This window comes from Panthera leo, chromosome E3 (assembly GCF_018350215.1).
Source record: "Panthera leo isolate Ple1 chromosome E3, P.leo_Ple1_pat1.1, whole genome shotgun sequence".
Lineage (NCBI taxonomy): Eukaryota > Metazoa > Chordata > Mammalia > Carnivora > Felidae > Panthera > Panthera leo.
Window position 1 is genome coordinate 1,127,176 of NC_056694.1, and position 15,679 is coordinate 1,142,854.

General features: G+C 67.7%; 1 protein-coding gene across 1 annotated transcript in view; it reads right to left on the reverse strand.

The window, feature by feature from the left end:
• The window catches only part of INTS1 (integrator complex subunit 1), a 28,934-nt gene that overhangs the window by 12,751 nt on the left and 504 nt on the right, over positions 1-15,679 (reverse strand). The window contains exons 2-24 of the mRNA XM_042921852.1: positions 15,041-15,331; positions 13,157-13,353; positions 12,933-13,070; positions 12,510-12,669; positions 12,248-12,353; positions 11,949-12,135; positions 11,714-11,859; positions 11,477-11,618; positions 10,408-10,584; positions 9,774-9,882; positions 9,045-9,165; positions 8,625-8,702; positions 7,908-8,065; positions 7,273-7,369; positions 4,415-4,506; positions 4,182-4,242; positions 3,062-3,259; positions 2,685-2,814; positions 2,248-2,427; positions 2,013-2,162; positions 1,423-1,602; positions 1,215-1,319; positions 66-233 (exon numbers count right to left, since the gene is read on the reverse strand). Coding sequence (XP_042777786.1) covers positions 66-233; positions 1,215-1,319; positions 1,423-1,602; positions 2,013-2,162; positions 2,248-2,427; positions 2,685-2,814; positions 3,062-3,259; positions 4,182-4,242; positions 4,415-4,506; positions 7,273-7,369; positions 7,908-8,065; positions 8,625-8,702; positions 9,045-9,165; positions 9,774-9,882; positions 10,408-10,584; positions 11,477-11,618; positions 11,714-11,859; positions 11,949-12,135; positions 12,248-12,353; positions 12,510-12,669; positions 12,933-13,070; positions 13,157-13,353; positions 15,041-15,331 — 3,371 coding nt within the window. The remainder of the gene's footprint in view (positions 1-65; positions 234-1,214; positions 1,320-1,422; positions 1,603-2,012; positions 2,163-2,247; positions 2,428-2,684; positions 2,815-3,061; positions 3,260-4,181; positions 4,243-4,414; positions 4,507-7,272; positions 7,370-7,907; positions 8,066-8,624; positions 8,703-9,044; positions 9,166-9,773; positions 9,883-10,407; positions 10,585-11,476; positions 11,619-11,713; positions 11,860-11,948; positions 12,136-12,247; positions 12,354-12,509; positions 12,670-12,932; positions 13,071-13,156; positions 13,354-15,040; positions 15,332-15,679) is intronic.

Here is a 15,679-nt window from a genome sequence, read left to right on the forward strand (position 1 = left end):
CGGAGGGGGGCCGCGGGGGGGGGGGGGGGGGGGGGGGGGCCTGGGGAGGGGGCCGCCAGCCTTACCCAGCTGTACACCTCCTCCCCCTCCTTGCTCTTGCGCATGCGCCGCACGTAGCGGGAGAAGATGGAGAGCAGGGCCGCCAGCACGGCGTCCGACTCAGCGCTGCAGGAGCGCTTGGAGAACAGGTGGGACATGATGGTGGAGCGTTCCACGACCAGCCGCGCCACATCCTGGGGGCGGGGAGCACGGCCGTCAGAGGGCCTCGCGGGCCGGCCCCGCCGGCCCTCGCCGCCGCCACGCCAGCCCCCCGCGAGGCCGCATCGCGCGAGCCCACGCAGCCTGGTGCCGGCCGGGGCCGGGGCCGGGGTCGCCGGGACCAGCAGAGGGAGGGGCCCGCGTGCACACACAGGGACGAAACCACCAGGCAGGGCCGGGAACGGCAGGGCGGGACGGAAGCGAGGCAGACGCCCACCGGCCCGGACAGCGACCCAGACGTCATGGACGTCACCACCCGCCCTGCTCCTGCTCCGAGCGGGGTGGGGGTGGGGGGGGAGGGAAAGAGGGGGAAACGCTGACACCAGCCCTGGGCGGGAGCGTGAACTTCCTGCAGCACACGGGCCACGAGCGGTCCCCAGGCTGGCCCCTCGACGACGAACCCACACGTGGGGAGAACCCCGCCTCCAGGGACCCTTGCTCCCTGCACCCATTCATCCCACAGAGCACCGGGCCCACGGGAGCCGCCCGAGGTCGGAGCCAGAGTGGGCGGACAGGACAGCAAGGTCAGAAGAAGGCCCTCCAGAAAGGGCAGGGGAGGAGGAAACGCCCGTACCCTGGGCCACCACCCTCCCTGCAGGGAAGAAGAACACAGAAGAACACAGACGGGCTGGCCCGGCACCCCGTCCTCCCTCCCTGAGCGAGTGCTCCCTGGGGGGTGGTTGGGGGGGGGGGTGGGCAGGCAAACCCCATCTGCACGGCCCGGGCATCATCGGCCTGGGGACAAAGGGACACGGCCAGGCCTCGATGAGCACCACGGCCGCTCTGGCCGCAAACACACCTGAACCCTCACACCCTTGACACCTGCTCTGGGCAGAAGAGCCCTGGGAAGCAGGCTGGGCTCCTGCAGCGGCCCCCACCCCCCACCCCGGCCCGGGTGGCTGTGCCGCCCCCCGCCCCGCGACCTCCAGGTGCAGGGCCCCGTCCCACCCCCTCACCAGGGCCAGGTCGCTGTGCTGGCCCTGCTCCTCCACAGGCGTGTGTTGGGACAGGTAGACCAGGTAGGCGCTGATGGTCTGCGGGTCGGTCTCCATGTGGATGGCCTGGGGGAGGGGTGGTCGCGTGAGCTCGCTCGCGGGGCAGCCCCCGCTCCCGCTCGTGCCACTGCCGCCCCTCAGCCGCCCGGCAGCGTCCCGGCACCCGTACCTGCTGAAGCGCCAGGGCGGTGGAGGTCCGGACGCTGTCGAACAGGGGCAGCCGGGGCAGGTCCCGGAGCAGCCACTGGTAGCCCTGCAGCGTCTCTGTGTCCCCCGAGTCCTCCTCCATCGGGGGCTCCTTCTCCTCCCCGTCCCGCAGACTGCCCTCCGACAGCACCAGGGACAAGCCCTGCGAACAGACGCGTGTGTGGGCCGGACACGCTCCCTCAAAGCCCCCGGGGGCGGGACTGGCCTGGCTGGCAAAGACACCGCGTCCCGTCAGAGACGCCCGAACCGACGAGAAGGCCGCAGCTGGAGCCGCATCTCTGGAAAGTCGTGCGACACCTCGCAAGAGGCCGCGAGACCGCTACTCCGTCACTAAGTCTCTCCCGGGAGCTCACGTCGGCGCCCGGGGAGGGATCACGGGCCAGCGGGACACAGGGTCTGCCTCTCCCGACCTCACCACCGCCACCCTTTCGACGTGAAACCGGCTAAGCCGCAGCCTAGGCGAGTGAGACGCCGGCCGGCCGGGGCGCCGGGGACAAAGCCGCGCCAGGGAGCAGGGGCGGAGCAGAGCGGCCCCCCCCCCCCGTGCCGCACCTTCATGGCCAGCACCCTGGAGGCCACCTGGGGAGAGCCGAGGCGCCGCAGGAAGTAGTCCAGCACCTCGCACGTGGTCTGCTCGTCGGCCTTGGGGCCCAGGAGTAGGTCCTGCAGGCGGCCCAGCAGCTGCCGCTGCTTCTGCTGCCTCTGCGGGGGCGAGGGGGGCCGTTCAGGGGCCCGCGCGGCCGTGCGCGGGGCCGCGGTGGGCCTGGGGGCGCTCGGGGGCACCGACCTGACGCTTCCTGGCCTTCTGCTCCTTGCTCTCGCCCTCCTCCTCCTCCTCCCCGGACGTGGCGTCGTCGGCAGCGTCGTGCAGCAGGAACTCACACAGGCACTGCACCGGCAGCACGTCCAGGGAGCCCTCGCTCGACTGCACCAGGTCGGCCAGCCAGGGCATGGACTGCGACGAGGCCTGGCCGGGGCCACGGACACACTCAGCGGCGCCCCCGGCGGCCCGTCCGCCGGCCCCCACCCTCCCGAGGCCGTGGTTCCCGGCGGCTGTGCGGGCAGCCGCCTCACGCGGAGGGGACCCGTCCCCGGGCGGCCCCCGTGTCCCGGGGCGCCCCCTTCCGGCTCTGGCCTCACTTAGCCCGGAGCCGCGGTCCCAGCCCCCTCCCCCTCCCCCCACCCCCACCCCGACCTCCCACCCCAGGGCCGCGGGGAACTCGCCTGCCTCTGGATGATGTTGAGGAGAAAGTCCGGGCTTCGGCTCCGACACAGCAGGTGCCCGAGGCGCAGGGACTGGTTGAGGCCTTTCACTTGATCCAGGATGTGGGGGGGAGGCCTCCGAGGGGGTCCCCTGAAGGTCCCCGAGGACGCGAGCATGTCAGGGAGCCACTGGCGCGGCACCCGGGAGCAAGGGCGGCAACCTCCCTCCCCGCCCAACAGCAGCCTCCCCTCGAGGGCCAGACAGGCCCTCCGCCCCGCCCCCACCCGCTGAGCGCGTTCAGCGTTTCCAGGGTGTTTCCAGGGCCCGGCGCCACGCAGAGGCCCAGGAGCTGCTCCACCGGCCTCATCCCCACCCTGGGGACCCGGGTGCGACATACTGAGGGTCCAGGCTGGTGAGCTGAGACAGGAGAAGGCTGCTGTTCTCGGTGATGGTCTGCTTGGTGGATGCGGCTGCCAGATGGCCCTCGAACGCCAGGATCTCCTGCTTCTCCCGCTGGGAGGTCTGCAACTCCCGATTGATCATCTCCGTCCGGGTCTCCTCGTCCGTCAGCGTGCACGGCGGGTAGGAGTAGTTACTGGGGGCCAGACAGGAAGAACCCGGAGCCCTGCCCATCTGAGGCTCGCGGCCACCAGACAGCGCACAGAGAAGGTCGCGGGTGCTCACGAGGCCCCCGCCCTGTGCACGACCTTGGCCACCAAGCGCATCAGAGAGCCTGGCCGGGCCATCGGCAACGCCGCCAGGTCTGGCCTCTGGGAGGGAGCCCCCACGCCGGCCACCCGCTCTCCTTCCACGGGACAGCACACCGGCCACCTCCAGAATCAGGCCCAGCGGGTGTCAGAATCCTGGACACCCGCTCACCCTGCGCCAGATCCCCTCCCCACGGGCAGGCGTCTCCAGCCCACGGGCATCGCAGGTGGACCGGCTGCTCCCACAGGCAGCTGCGGCTTTTCTGAGATACACGAGCTGCCTGCTGTCACACGTGGTGAGCTCAAACCCACCACCTGTGATGGCCGTTCGCGGCAGATCTGTCCCTGGGGCCCCCGCACCGGCCACAGGACAACCCCTCAGAATGGGCCACACACACCTGGTCACCGCGTACCATGGTGCGTACACGGTGGTCACCCAAGCTGACCCTGGGCCGTGTTCACGTCTGCAACCGTTAAACCACCTGGCCCACCGCGTCCCTTGTCTCCACACACCCCACCGGCTCCTGGTGTGCCACCAGCCGTCGGCTGGCCTGCCCCCGCTGCCGTCACTGGAGAACCTCGGCCGCCAAGGCCCCGCCTCAATCCTACTCCCTCCTCAGCCCACGGCAGGGAGGGGACGCTAACGCTCGCGGGCCCGGACTCGGAAACTCAAGCCCGCAAGAGAAGGAAACCCGAGTGGCCGTGCAACAGGGGACATGCTTCGGAGCGAGTCGGGGTTCCGGGATCGGCTCCGCTTCCCAGCGTCCCGCAGACGGGGCCCTGGCCCCAGCGGTGCGTGAGCCCACTTACTTGGTCATCACCATTTCCATGAGCATCTTCAGCGTGGGGTACTCCTCCCAGGCGGCCAGGCCTAGGGAGCAAGAGGAGGGCAGGTGGCGGCCAGCCCACAGCCTCGCTGCCCCGCTGCCCCGCCTGGGTCCCGGCCTGGCTCTGCTGCAGGTCCCCAGCACGACGCCCCGACAGAAACAAAGAGCAACAGCCGGCTGGGACGACCGCGAGCCTGCCAGGGAGGGGAGGCTCACCGATGTTCTCTGGGTTGAAGGCCGCGACAACCAGCAGGAGGGGCCACGCCTTCCAGTAGAGGGTCGAGATGGCCAGGTTCGGGGGCTGGTACCTGAAACGCAAGGACACCCACGGCTCGCTCTCGGCCGTGCAAGGCGGTGACGGCAATGGGTCCTGCCCAGGGTGGAACGGCCCGGAGACGACCTCCTGACTGACCGGCGAGGAAACGAAAGATCGCAAACCCCCGGGCCTGGTCCTCCCGCCACACCGGCATCCCCGGGAAGGGCACTGTGACCACCACCACGCTGCCGGGAGCCCCGAGCCCCTGGACAGGTCCCGCGCATCGCCGAGTCCCGGCATCCCGTCTACAGCGTGGGGACGAGGGCAGTCGCGACGGCAAAGCTCAGTGTTAGTTAGCATTCGTCTTGTGTCCACCAGAGAGCCAGAAACAACCCTGGTCTCCAACTGAACAGACCGTGAAGTCGTCGTTGTGACTGAAACGTCATGCTTACGACACACTTACGACTAAACTATGGTTCTTTCAAGTAACGGGACAGAACGTTCCAGGTGATGCAACGGCACAATCGTCGTTAAAAAAGAAGCAGATCCGAGAAGCCGACTCGGGGAGATGGACAGCGATCAGGTCGGGAAGCAGGGCGCACCAGCACCCCAAGACACAAAGAAGTGAATCCCACGTGCGACCGATAACATCGGCAACAGAAAGATACTCAAGACGTCCCACGTCTGTGGACCAGACGCTGTCAGCGTGGCCATGCTCCCCGACGTCATCTACCTGTTCAAAGCAACACCCACCAAAATCCCGGATGGCTCTTCTCTGACAACGGACAAGCTGACCTGCAAATTCACACGGAAATACGAGGGCCCAAAACAGCCACAAGTCTTGAGGAAGAACAGCGGCAAGAGTCCCACTTCCCAATGTCAAGCCTCAGCACAACCCACGGGAACGATGACAGGGTGTTACCGACACGGGCAGACACACAGACCGCCTGAACGCATGGGAGAGCCCACACATCTGTGGTCACTCGATCGTCGACAAGGGCGACCAAACGTTCAACGGGAGAACGGACAGTCTTTTCGAGAAACGGCGCCAGGACCGCTGGCCGTCCTGGTGAAAGAGCGGGGAGTCGGACCCGTCGCTGACACCACACTGCCATCAGCTCAGAACGGTCGCAGACCTGAGCGTTATGAGCTAAAACCTGGAAGTTCTTAGGAGAACACACAGGAAAGGCCTGTGACCCCGGGTGGGGCAACGGTTTCCTGGGAAGGGCTCCAAGCCCACGTGGCAGCAGAGCGACACGCGGGGCCACGTCATCGGGGCATCCCTGTGCGGGACAGAGCTGAGGCCCCAGGCTCACCACGCGTGCATGTCCACCCACAGCGGAACGGGGTTCGACCCTGCCTCCCTCCACGCACAAAACCAACTCAGAGGATCCAAGGCCTACGTTCAAGACCTGAAACCGGGAAACAGAGCAAATCTTCCCGATCCTGGATGAGAAACGACACGCAAGGGGCGCCTGGGTGGCTCAGTCGGTGAAGCCTCCGGCTCTTGACTTGGGCTCAGGTCACAATCTCACGGTTCGGGAGTTCGAGCCCCGCTCCGGGCTCTGTGCTGACCGTGTGGAGCCTACTCGGGGTTCTCTGTCTCCCTTTCTGCTTCCCCCCCCCCCCCCCCCACAGTCTCTTACTCTCTGTCTCAAAATAAAGTTACCAACAAAAAGAAATGACACAAGAGTATAAAAAAACGAACAAAACCAGACGAGCTAGACCTTCCCCGAATTAAAAGCCACCGTCTCCTAGTGTCTCCAAGGACACTGCTGACGGTGTGAACAGGAAAAACCACCTGCAGGTCACCTGTTCAGGGTCTAGGTCCACGATATGTAAAGAACTCCCAAGACCCAACAACAAAAATTCAAACACCCAATAACGGACAAGGAACCCGAGTAACCCCTCTCCGGAGAAGACGTGCAAACGGCCAACGAGCGCACCAAGAGGCCCGGCGCCCCGGGTGTCGGGGAAGCGCGGATCTACACCACCTCCCGGTGCCACCGTGCGCCGGCCGACAGCTCGGCGAGGACACGGCGGGACCACAGCCCGCGGGCACGGCTGCCGGCAACGGAGATCCGCGAGGCCTGGCAGCTCCCCGGAAAGGTAAGGCAGCCCCCAGGAAGAGAACCGGAAACGCGTCTGCACGAACACTCGGGTAGGAACGTGGCGGGCACGTTCGCAGCGGTCAGGGAGAACCCGCGAGCCCACCGCCCGACGGTGGTGAACACGACGCGGCGTCCACCCGAAGCAGCGCCTCCCAGGTTAAGCGTCACGACACGGGTGAACCTCGAAAACGCGCTGCCCGGTAACAGAGGCGGGACGCACAAGGTCACGACGTGTGCATCTGTTTACGTGACGCGTCCCCAGAGTCACAGCCATGGGGACAGAGGGCAGATCAGTGGCTGCCTAAGGCAGCGTGGGGTGGGGCAGGGACGGCTCCCGGGTACGGGCTTTTAGGGGCCAAAGCTGTTCTACGCCCGGCCTGTGGCGATGGCGGCCCATCCCGGGAATTTACTAAAACCAACGTGTCAGCAACACGAAGCGGGTGAAACACACGCGGACGATCCCTCGAGAAGACACGTGAGAAAACGCGGAAGAGCAGGCGCGTCAGCAAACAGGGCGGGAGCGTCCGTGCCGAGCACAGAGCAACACGGACAGAGCAGGGGAGCGCGTCCCCGGGGCGCAGGCGCGGGCAGGGAGGCAGGGAGGCAGGGGCCGCTCGGGGCAGTGCAGCTTCACGGGCGTCTGCAGGCCGGACGGGCCGGCGCAGGGGGGCGGCGGACGGGAGCCCGGCTGGGGGGAGGCGCCGTACCCAGGGGGCAGCTGAATGTTCTCGGGGTGGTGGTACGTGCACAGGTTCAGGACCGCGTCGATCAGCTGGATCCTCTCCACCTTCAGCACCTCCACATCTGAAACGCGAGAGCCACGCACAGGTTCAGGAGCCCGTCCGCGTGCCGGGGGCGGTGGGGGGATGTGGTGGTGTGCCACCGAGGCACGGGGTTTGGGCCACGGACAGACAGCCCGCGGACGGGGGCTAGCTCTCCAGAAGCCGAGGGCGGGCGGGGGCTGACGCGGGCGCCCTGGGCACCGTGGGCCTGCCCGCCACACCGAGGGCCAGACGCCGGCCCGGCGGCAGCGAGAGGGGCGCCCGCCTCGCGAGCGGGGTTGTGGGACCGCGGTGGCGGCCTGCACGGGGCCTCGGTTCATCACACGGACAACGTGTGCAGGTCCCAGGGCAGCTCCAGAAGCAGCACGCGGCACGTCGCCACGGAAGGCGCAAACCTTCTGCCCGATCCCCGACTCCAGAGACCGGTGGGGTCCGGCGAGCCCGGGGCCACGGGGAGGAGCGGACGCCTGGCTGCAACCGTGGAGGCAGGCCCGCCCGAGCGGGGCGGTGGAGGCCGCCACCGAGGGGGGCGCCCGGACAGAGTTTGCGGGGACCCTCACCGTCGGCCTGCACGGCTGCGGCCCGCCTCACCAGGTGGTCGGCAAGCTCCATGGCGTCCGCGGGCCCGAGCGGGAGGTCCCGGGACAGCCCGATGACCAGGATCCGCATCAGTGTGTCCTCCAGGATGGGCACCTCCGAGCAGAGGCGGAGGAAAAAGCTGCGGGCAGAGCAGGCAGGGGTGGGCTCGGCGGGGGCTGCACGTGCCCACGGGAAGGAAAAGCCCCAGCTCCGAGGCTCGGCTGGACAGGGAAGCGGGCAGCCACCCCCTCCCCTGTCCCCTCGTTCCGGAGGCCCCTGTGGGCGAGGCCCGGCCGCGCCAGGGAAGAATGGGAGAAGGCGCCTCGCCCCCGGTGGCACAGACACGCAGGGCACCGCCCACCACCCGCTGAAGTGCGGCCCGAGGAGAGCACAGGGCACGGGAGGTAGGGGACGAGCAAGCCGACGGGGCAGCGGGGGCCCAGTGGTGAAGACAGCTGGGGCACGGGGGACACACAGGGCAGGGTGGCCCCGGACCCGGGGAGACGGGGCCGTGACACTGACCCGGGGAGCGTGGCCGGCTGGCCCCCTGTGAGTGGACAGCACGCCGGGGCTGGGGATCCGGAAGGGGACGAGGCACAGGGTGTGCTCAAGGGGGCCCCGCCTGCGTGGTCCTCCTGGGGCCGACCCCCCCCCCCCCCAGCCCCCCCCCCCCCCGCACACACAGCAGGTATGCTCACTTGCGGTCGCTCTCAGGTGGCCAGTTGTCCCACTTGTAGTAGGTCTCGGGCTGCTCCGTGAAGAGCACCTTGTGCAGGCTGTGGGGGACAGACGAGCGGTCGGGCCGCGGGGACCCGGCGAGCCCCCCACCCCGCCAGGCCCCAGAAAGACACATCCCCCGCAGGTGCGGAAGCTGCCCACTCGAGGTGGATGCTCCCGTGGCGTCTTCCAGAGCCTCCCGCAGCCCCCGCCTCAGCGAGGCTGGCCGGAGAGGACCCCACCTCTGCCCTCACGGCGGCAGGCTCCGCCTGAGCCCTGACACCCCCAGGCGAGCCCGTGTCCCCCGCTCAAGGGACAGCTGGCTCCTGTTGGCTGAGCCCAGGGAAGGGGCTGCGGGGCTTTCCGGAGCGTCGTCCAAGCGGAGCGAGCCGGGCCCGTACCAGTGCACGTAGTCCTTGGGGGCAAGCTTGCTGATGGACGGGACGACGGTGTGCAGCCACCACACGGCGTCCCGCTGGATCGCGGCGATCTGGTTCTGGAAGGAGCGCAGCACCTCGAGGTCTGAAAAGGACACGCGGGATTACGGCCCGCCTGCACGGCAGCTGGAGGGGCCGGGTTCAAGGCGGGCCTGGGGGACACTCGGAGCATCCCAGCCGCACCCCCCCAAGGATTACGGAGGGGACACAGAGGTGGACGGGACACCCCGATGCGGCTGGGAGAACCCGCAGGGAGCACCGGACGAGCCTCCAGCGCGTGGAAGAAAACTTCAACGAGATCTCAAATTCCAAATGATGTCACCCCTCGAGTTCTTCACAACCTCACTAAGGTAGTCAATCACCGGAAAGGTGTCTGCACCAGGCTTCCGGCGGGGTTCGTGACGAGCCAAACCAGGCCCAGTCCACCAGCACCGCCCCGCTCCCCTCCCGTCTTTGGCCGCAGGGCACGCTCGAAGTGAGGGAGGCCGCAACTGGAGCGAGCAGGCGACCCAACCAGAGACCAGGCGGGCGCAGCTTCTGGGAGCCGCCCCCAGGAAGCCCCCGGGTCCCCAGGGTTCCTGGGGCAGGTCTGCTGGGCCTCGGGGGACGGCCTGCAGCCGCGGAAGCGGCCGCTGCCACCCTGCTGTCCCCACCCGTGACCCGAGCGGAGTCGGGCCTGTTTCGGGTCCTTACTCTTCTTCTCCCCTTTGTCCCAGGCGACACCAGCCTCCTTCACCTGGGCCGTGATGCCCAGCATCATGGACACCGCCAGCACGTCTGTGACGTGCACCACGAAACGCTCCTGCAAGCACAGGGCAAGGTCTGTGCTCTGGAAGGGCCTGTGCCCGGGGGGCCTCGCTCAGGCCCCCCGCACACAGGCGGCCAGGACAGGAGGACGCCCCGGGACCCTGTGCCCTGCGAGGGCCAGCAGGAGGAGGTCTGGGGACCAGGGCCGGGTCACACGCGGGAAGAAGGTTCTGCCAACGAAGCTGCCAACTTGCCGCGTGGCCCTCGAGGCCCTCCGCCACCTGCCCCCATCCTCCTCTTCCCCATCATCTCCCTCCACCCCCCAAAGTCTAAAGTCTCCCTGGAGCAGACCACCCGCCCCCTCACAAACACGTCACCGCGGCCCCGGCTTCCTGGGCACACTGCCCCTCGGCTCCCCCCCACCCGCCCGCACGCCGAGCCGGGAGGTCGCCCACATGCGGCCAGGCACAGAACGTGACCCGTGCTGCCCTCTGGGGCCGGCCGCTGGGCACACGGGGCGCCAACCACAGACGGCCCGAGAGGTGGCCGCGCGCGGGAGCCGAGGGGACGGCGGCGGCACCTTGAACTCCATTTCCAGGTACGGGGCCTCCTTGCGCTCCTGCATGAGCCCCAGGCAGAAGGCCTGGAAGTTGACCTCGTGCTTGGTCTGTTTGACGATCTCGCGGAGCAGGGCCCGCGAGGCCCGCAGGTAGTCGTCCTTGTTGGTCAGCAAGTCCTGGAACACCATGGCCAGGAACTGCGCAGAGAGAAGGGCACGTGGGGTCACTCCCCACCGCCATCAGCTTCCTTCCGCCCCAGGCCTGCTCTCAGGGCTCCCTCCGTCCTGCGGGAAGCTTCCCAGAACCCTTCCGAGGAAACGTCCCGCCCGATTCCCGGGAGCGCACGGGCACAAGCGGGCGCCACACGGACAGCCGGACGGCAGGGGACACATCTTTAGTTGTCCTGGCAGCCAGTTTGGAGGGGGCCGGCCCTCGTTAGACGAGGGGATGGACCAAGACGCGGTCCCCACCGCGGCAGCCGAGCTTCAGGGATGAACGCGCTGGCTCAGCCGGCCCAGCCCCCCTCACGCCGCACCGCAGGCCACGAGGACGAAGGAGCGGCCGTGACAACAGGGGCCTCGCCTACCGGCCACCCTGCACACAGCTGTTTCCAAGCCTAGCCCATTCCCTTAACAGCAGCACTGCTCTCGCTCTCCCAAAGCACCCTGGGATCCCAGGGACTCGCAGAGCTGCGCAGCGCCACAGACGCCTGCCCCACCGGGAGAGTCCACCCCTCGGGTGGCCGGACGGGAACTTCGCTTGCGAACGGCCGTGTTGGTCAGGCCTCGGTGCTGCCCCCTCCGGAACAAATCCGGTTTCAGCTTCGAAGGAAGAGTCCCGTGACACGGCCGCACCCGCTCCGGAACTGACCCGAGATCGGGAGCGACCGTGGCTCACTGGGCCCTCTGTCCCCTTCCGGGGCTCTCTCCCACGCGGCTCTGCACCACACCGCCGCCTCCACCCAGACGCCCGGTCGTGCAGCCCGGAGCCCCCAAGTCCGGCGTGGGGCTCCCGGGCCGAGGCAGCCCCCGCGCCAGGGGCCGCTCTCCTGCCTGCGAGCGCCAGGCCGCCCCGCGCGCAGCGCCCTACCTTCGGCGCCAGCTCCGAGCTGTGCTGCAGCACCGTGTACAGGATCTGCATGTTGTTGGGGTTCCGCGCGTTGGAGAGCTCGTTGAAGACCACGAACTTGATGGTGGTGCCCAAGTTGTCCTTGTGCGCGCTCAGCAGCTCCCTGGACGCGAGCCGAGCCAAGGGGCCCTGAGGCGGACCGCGGCCACCCCCCGCCCTGCCCTCCCGCCGCCCTCCCCGCTCCCACTAGGGCCGCACCTGATGCACAGCATGTAGTGGTTGAGGAGAACCTTGGGCTTGAGACGGATTTTGATCAGGTGGGAGATGACGTCCGTGTCCTCGACACCATGCGTGTTACAGTTCATGCACACGGACATCAGCAGGTCCTGGGCCGGCCTGGTCAGCTGCGGGGACGTGGGGGGGGGGGGTCCCCGTCAGCCCCGCACACAGCTCGGCACCCACAGGGCCCGGGAGCGGGGCTCCCCGCCCTCACCTTGGGGTTCTGGAGCCACATCTCCAGCCTCTGCACGGCCATCAGCCGCACCTCCTTGTACCCGCAGGTGGAGGTGAGCAGCCGCAGGAGGTTCCGCGAGACGTTGTCGATGGGCTGGCGCCGGTTGAGCTGGTCGCGGAGCATGTCGAGGACGTACTCCTCCACGCTCTCTGTGAGGTCGTCGTACCTAGGCCAGAGCGGGGAGGAAGGAAGGACGGCCGGCTCTCCTCACGGGCCCACCCCGTCTGCCTGCCGGCCGCACGCGGGCCCTGCCAACGGGGGCCGCACGGGGCGCCTACCTGGGCATGAGCTGGCCCTCCTGCTCGGGGCTGAGCTTCTCCTCGGCGATCAGGAGCTCCGTCTGGCTGTCCTCCTCCTCCGTGAGCGAGGGGTGAGGGCTGCCGCCTGCACACAGAGCCACTCGTGGACACCCCCCCTCCCCCCAGCCGTCCCGCGAGCACCCACGCCTGCCCACGCCGGGTTCTGCGGAGGGAGGCGACCCCAGCCCTTCCCTCACGGAAACTCCGTCCTCTCCCCAGCCCGGCCACCGGTGTCTCTCACCAGCACTGAGATCCCCGCCGCTGCGCCCCACCTCCCCCTGCAGAAGCATGCTCTTGGGGGGCATCTTGGTGCTAAACGCTGTCTGGACGTTGTCCACGAATGTCTTGCAGTGCGGGCTGTCCACCCAGATCCGCTCCCCCAGGGAATCTTCGATGTACACCTGCACGTGACACAAGTCCGCGTTCCGTGCCCCAGCGGGCAGCTCGCTTCCGCCTGCCCTCCACCGCTCCCCCGATGTCCCAGCTCCCTGGGCGGGGGTGGGGGGGGGCCTCCCAGGGCGAACCCCCCACCCCCACCCCGCGGCGGCCCACACAGGGGAGACGCCCCAGGCCGTTAGATATCCAGCCTCCGGCCAGCGCACACTCAGTGTTGCCCCTTCCTGCTCCCAGAGCCGCGCTGAGCTCCCAGAAGAGGCGGCCTCACCTTAACAAAGATCTCAGGCCAGTTCTCGTCTTCCTCGTACGCAGCCATGAGCAGGCTGCAGGCCAGCACGGACACCAGGCTATTCCCCTTGGCCTTGAAGTTGATGGAGGCGTCGCGCCGCAGAAGGCTGCACAGAGCCTGCAGGAGGCGGCGTGTCGTCAGGGGAGGGGGGCAGGAGTGCAGGAGGGCGCCGGGGCCCGTCCCCTCCCACCCACAGCCCTCACCTCGATGACACCCTCTGTGGCAAAGATGTTGGGCTTGATCTTGGCCAGGTACATGAGGCTCAGGTACAGCGCGCTGTCTGGCTTGGCCCGGGTGGCCTTGAGCTGCTTGACGGCCCCACACAGCACCCCCTCGATGCGGCCATCGTTGCCCTCCAGCTCAGCGGCCTCGATCTCGTCCAGCAGCACCGAGGGCGGGACTGGCAGGCACAGGAAGGGCTCTGTCAGGGCGGTCGGCCACAAGCAGAACCCACCTTTGGGTCCCCTCCCAAAGGGGTCCCACTCCCCCTTGCCGTCTGCTTTGACCAGAGAGATCCTTCCGGTCATCTTTAAATACGCAAACACACAGAGGGAGGCGCTGCTGTCGACTGCTGAGTTCACCGAACGAGGACAGAGTCAGTGATATTCACCGAAGGCTTTCCGAGGGCCAAGGACAGCGGACGAGCAGGCAGGGCAGGTGGGCCAGACTTGCTGAAGACCTTGAAGTCCCCCACGCCCGGGGCTACGCACAGCTACGTGCGGCCTCCTGTTTGCAAAGTGCCTCATCGCTCAGGATATGCTTTCCACACCGCATTCCACCTGCTCTCCAGAACCACCGTTTACGGGAGACGCACGGCTACTAACTGGCAGAGCCGTGGCCCGGGCAGGAGCCCCAGCCCTGTGTGTGCTTTTAGCGTCCGCCTGCCCTCGCTGCCAGGGGAGGGCGCCTTGGGGCAGGGGGCTGCCGCCCCGCGAGGCTCGGGCCTGGACTGGAGGCCTGACTCGTCTCCCAAAGCGCAGCTAGCCCCAGCTGTGCCTTCTGCTCCCCATGCCCCAGGGCTCCCTACCGCCAACCGAATCAGGCACAAGCACCTCTCCGGCGGCCAGCCTCGATTCTCGCCCCGTGCACTGCCGGGACCTAGCCCGTTCCCGGCATGCTCTCCTCTCCGGAATGCGGGCCTCTGCCCGGCGGTTTACTCCCCAGCATCCTCGAGCACCTGTCAAGATCCTAGCCAGCCTTTAAGCCTCACCTGCACCTTACAGTTCCCTCGTGAGGCTTCTCTCTGCCAACACTGTCACGTGAGTACCTGTGTGTTCCAAACCTGGGGCTGGCTGGTTATTTGACGGATCTGATCTACGTGGCCTCATGGAGCAGCTAAAATTAATCAGTGGGAATATGGCACAGAAAACCAAGAGCGATCTCAGATGCGCGCAGCTCAAAGCCTTTCTGTAAATTACAGAACTAACGTACTTTCTCTTGACGTTAATGTCGTAGCGTTTCCTGCCCCGTTGGCGAGGGTCACTGAAGTGCGGGCAGAGGGGGACTCCCCAGAACACAGGGCCCCCTCTGGTCTGCCTCGGTGACTGCTGACCCCCAGTGCCCAGAGCGGAGGCGAGCCAAGGACAGAAGCTGCTCACGGAGGATAGTGGCTGGCAGTGCGGCCAGTCATACCCCAAGCCAGCCCCGCAGAGGGGCTGAAGAGCAGAGAGAGCGAAGCCCAGCCGCTTCCCAGCAGACGGCGCACGGGCACAAGCTGGGCGTGCTTCAGGGTAAGGATCCCGAACCGTGGGTCACCCTAACCTCAGAGAAGGCCGCTGAGGCTCACTGCAGCAACGTGCCCGCTGTGGACACCTGCTCCTGCAGCACGCCGGGGCCCGAGACCCCCCTGTGCCAAGCCCTAGCCCGCATTAACACTTCCCGGTCTCCATCCCCGTCACGAGCTCGCCGGCTCGAGGTGGGTGGAGGCGCCTGCGTGAGAAGCGCTTTGGGGAACAAACCCGCAGAGGACTCCTCTCCACCCTTCCGCCTGTGCCGCACCCACGCTAAGCCTGGACGTGGCCTCTCCTGAGCCCCCGGCAGACGAGCTGTGGGGCCTGCTCTCCGCCAAGTCCGGACACCGGCTTTACCTTCGATCGGGACCACAGACGGTTCTTTAATCGATGGAGAGATAGCGCGTTTTTCCGCGACTGCAGCCTCAGCCAGGCGCCCCAGGGCACTCAGAGGGGGTGTGGAGGAGAGTTTGGGGCGTTTGGTGAGGCCGGTCAGCGCTGAGGCACCGGCCAAAGCGGCCGCGGCGTCCCGCTTGCGCTCCGAAGGCAGGCCGGAAGGGGCAGGCTTCAGCAGGGTGGACGCCGTTTTCGACTCATTGGCCTGACCCTTTGAGCCCAGAGCAATGAAGTCTCCTGGCGGAGGGTGCCCTGCAGAGGGGAGATGGGGACACGTGCACCTTTACACGGTGGTGGGGGGGCGGGGAGAGGATGCTGCGCAGGGACTCCAACCTCCCGCTTTCTCAGAGGGGCTCAGACGAGCGGCAGGGCAGGCAAGAAACCAGTTGCCAGCAAGCCCAGGGCAGAGCAGGGTCTGGTGCGGTCAGTCACGCGGTGCTTACTACAGACCAGACCAGACCCCTGCTTTGGGAGCGTCGGCTCACTTGATCCCAACAAGATTCTGACACAGGCGCCCGTCCTCTCGCTTTGCAGAGGAGGAAAACGAGGCACAGAGACGTACGGTCACATGCGCCCGGCCACGGCGCTAGACAGCCCGGC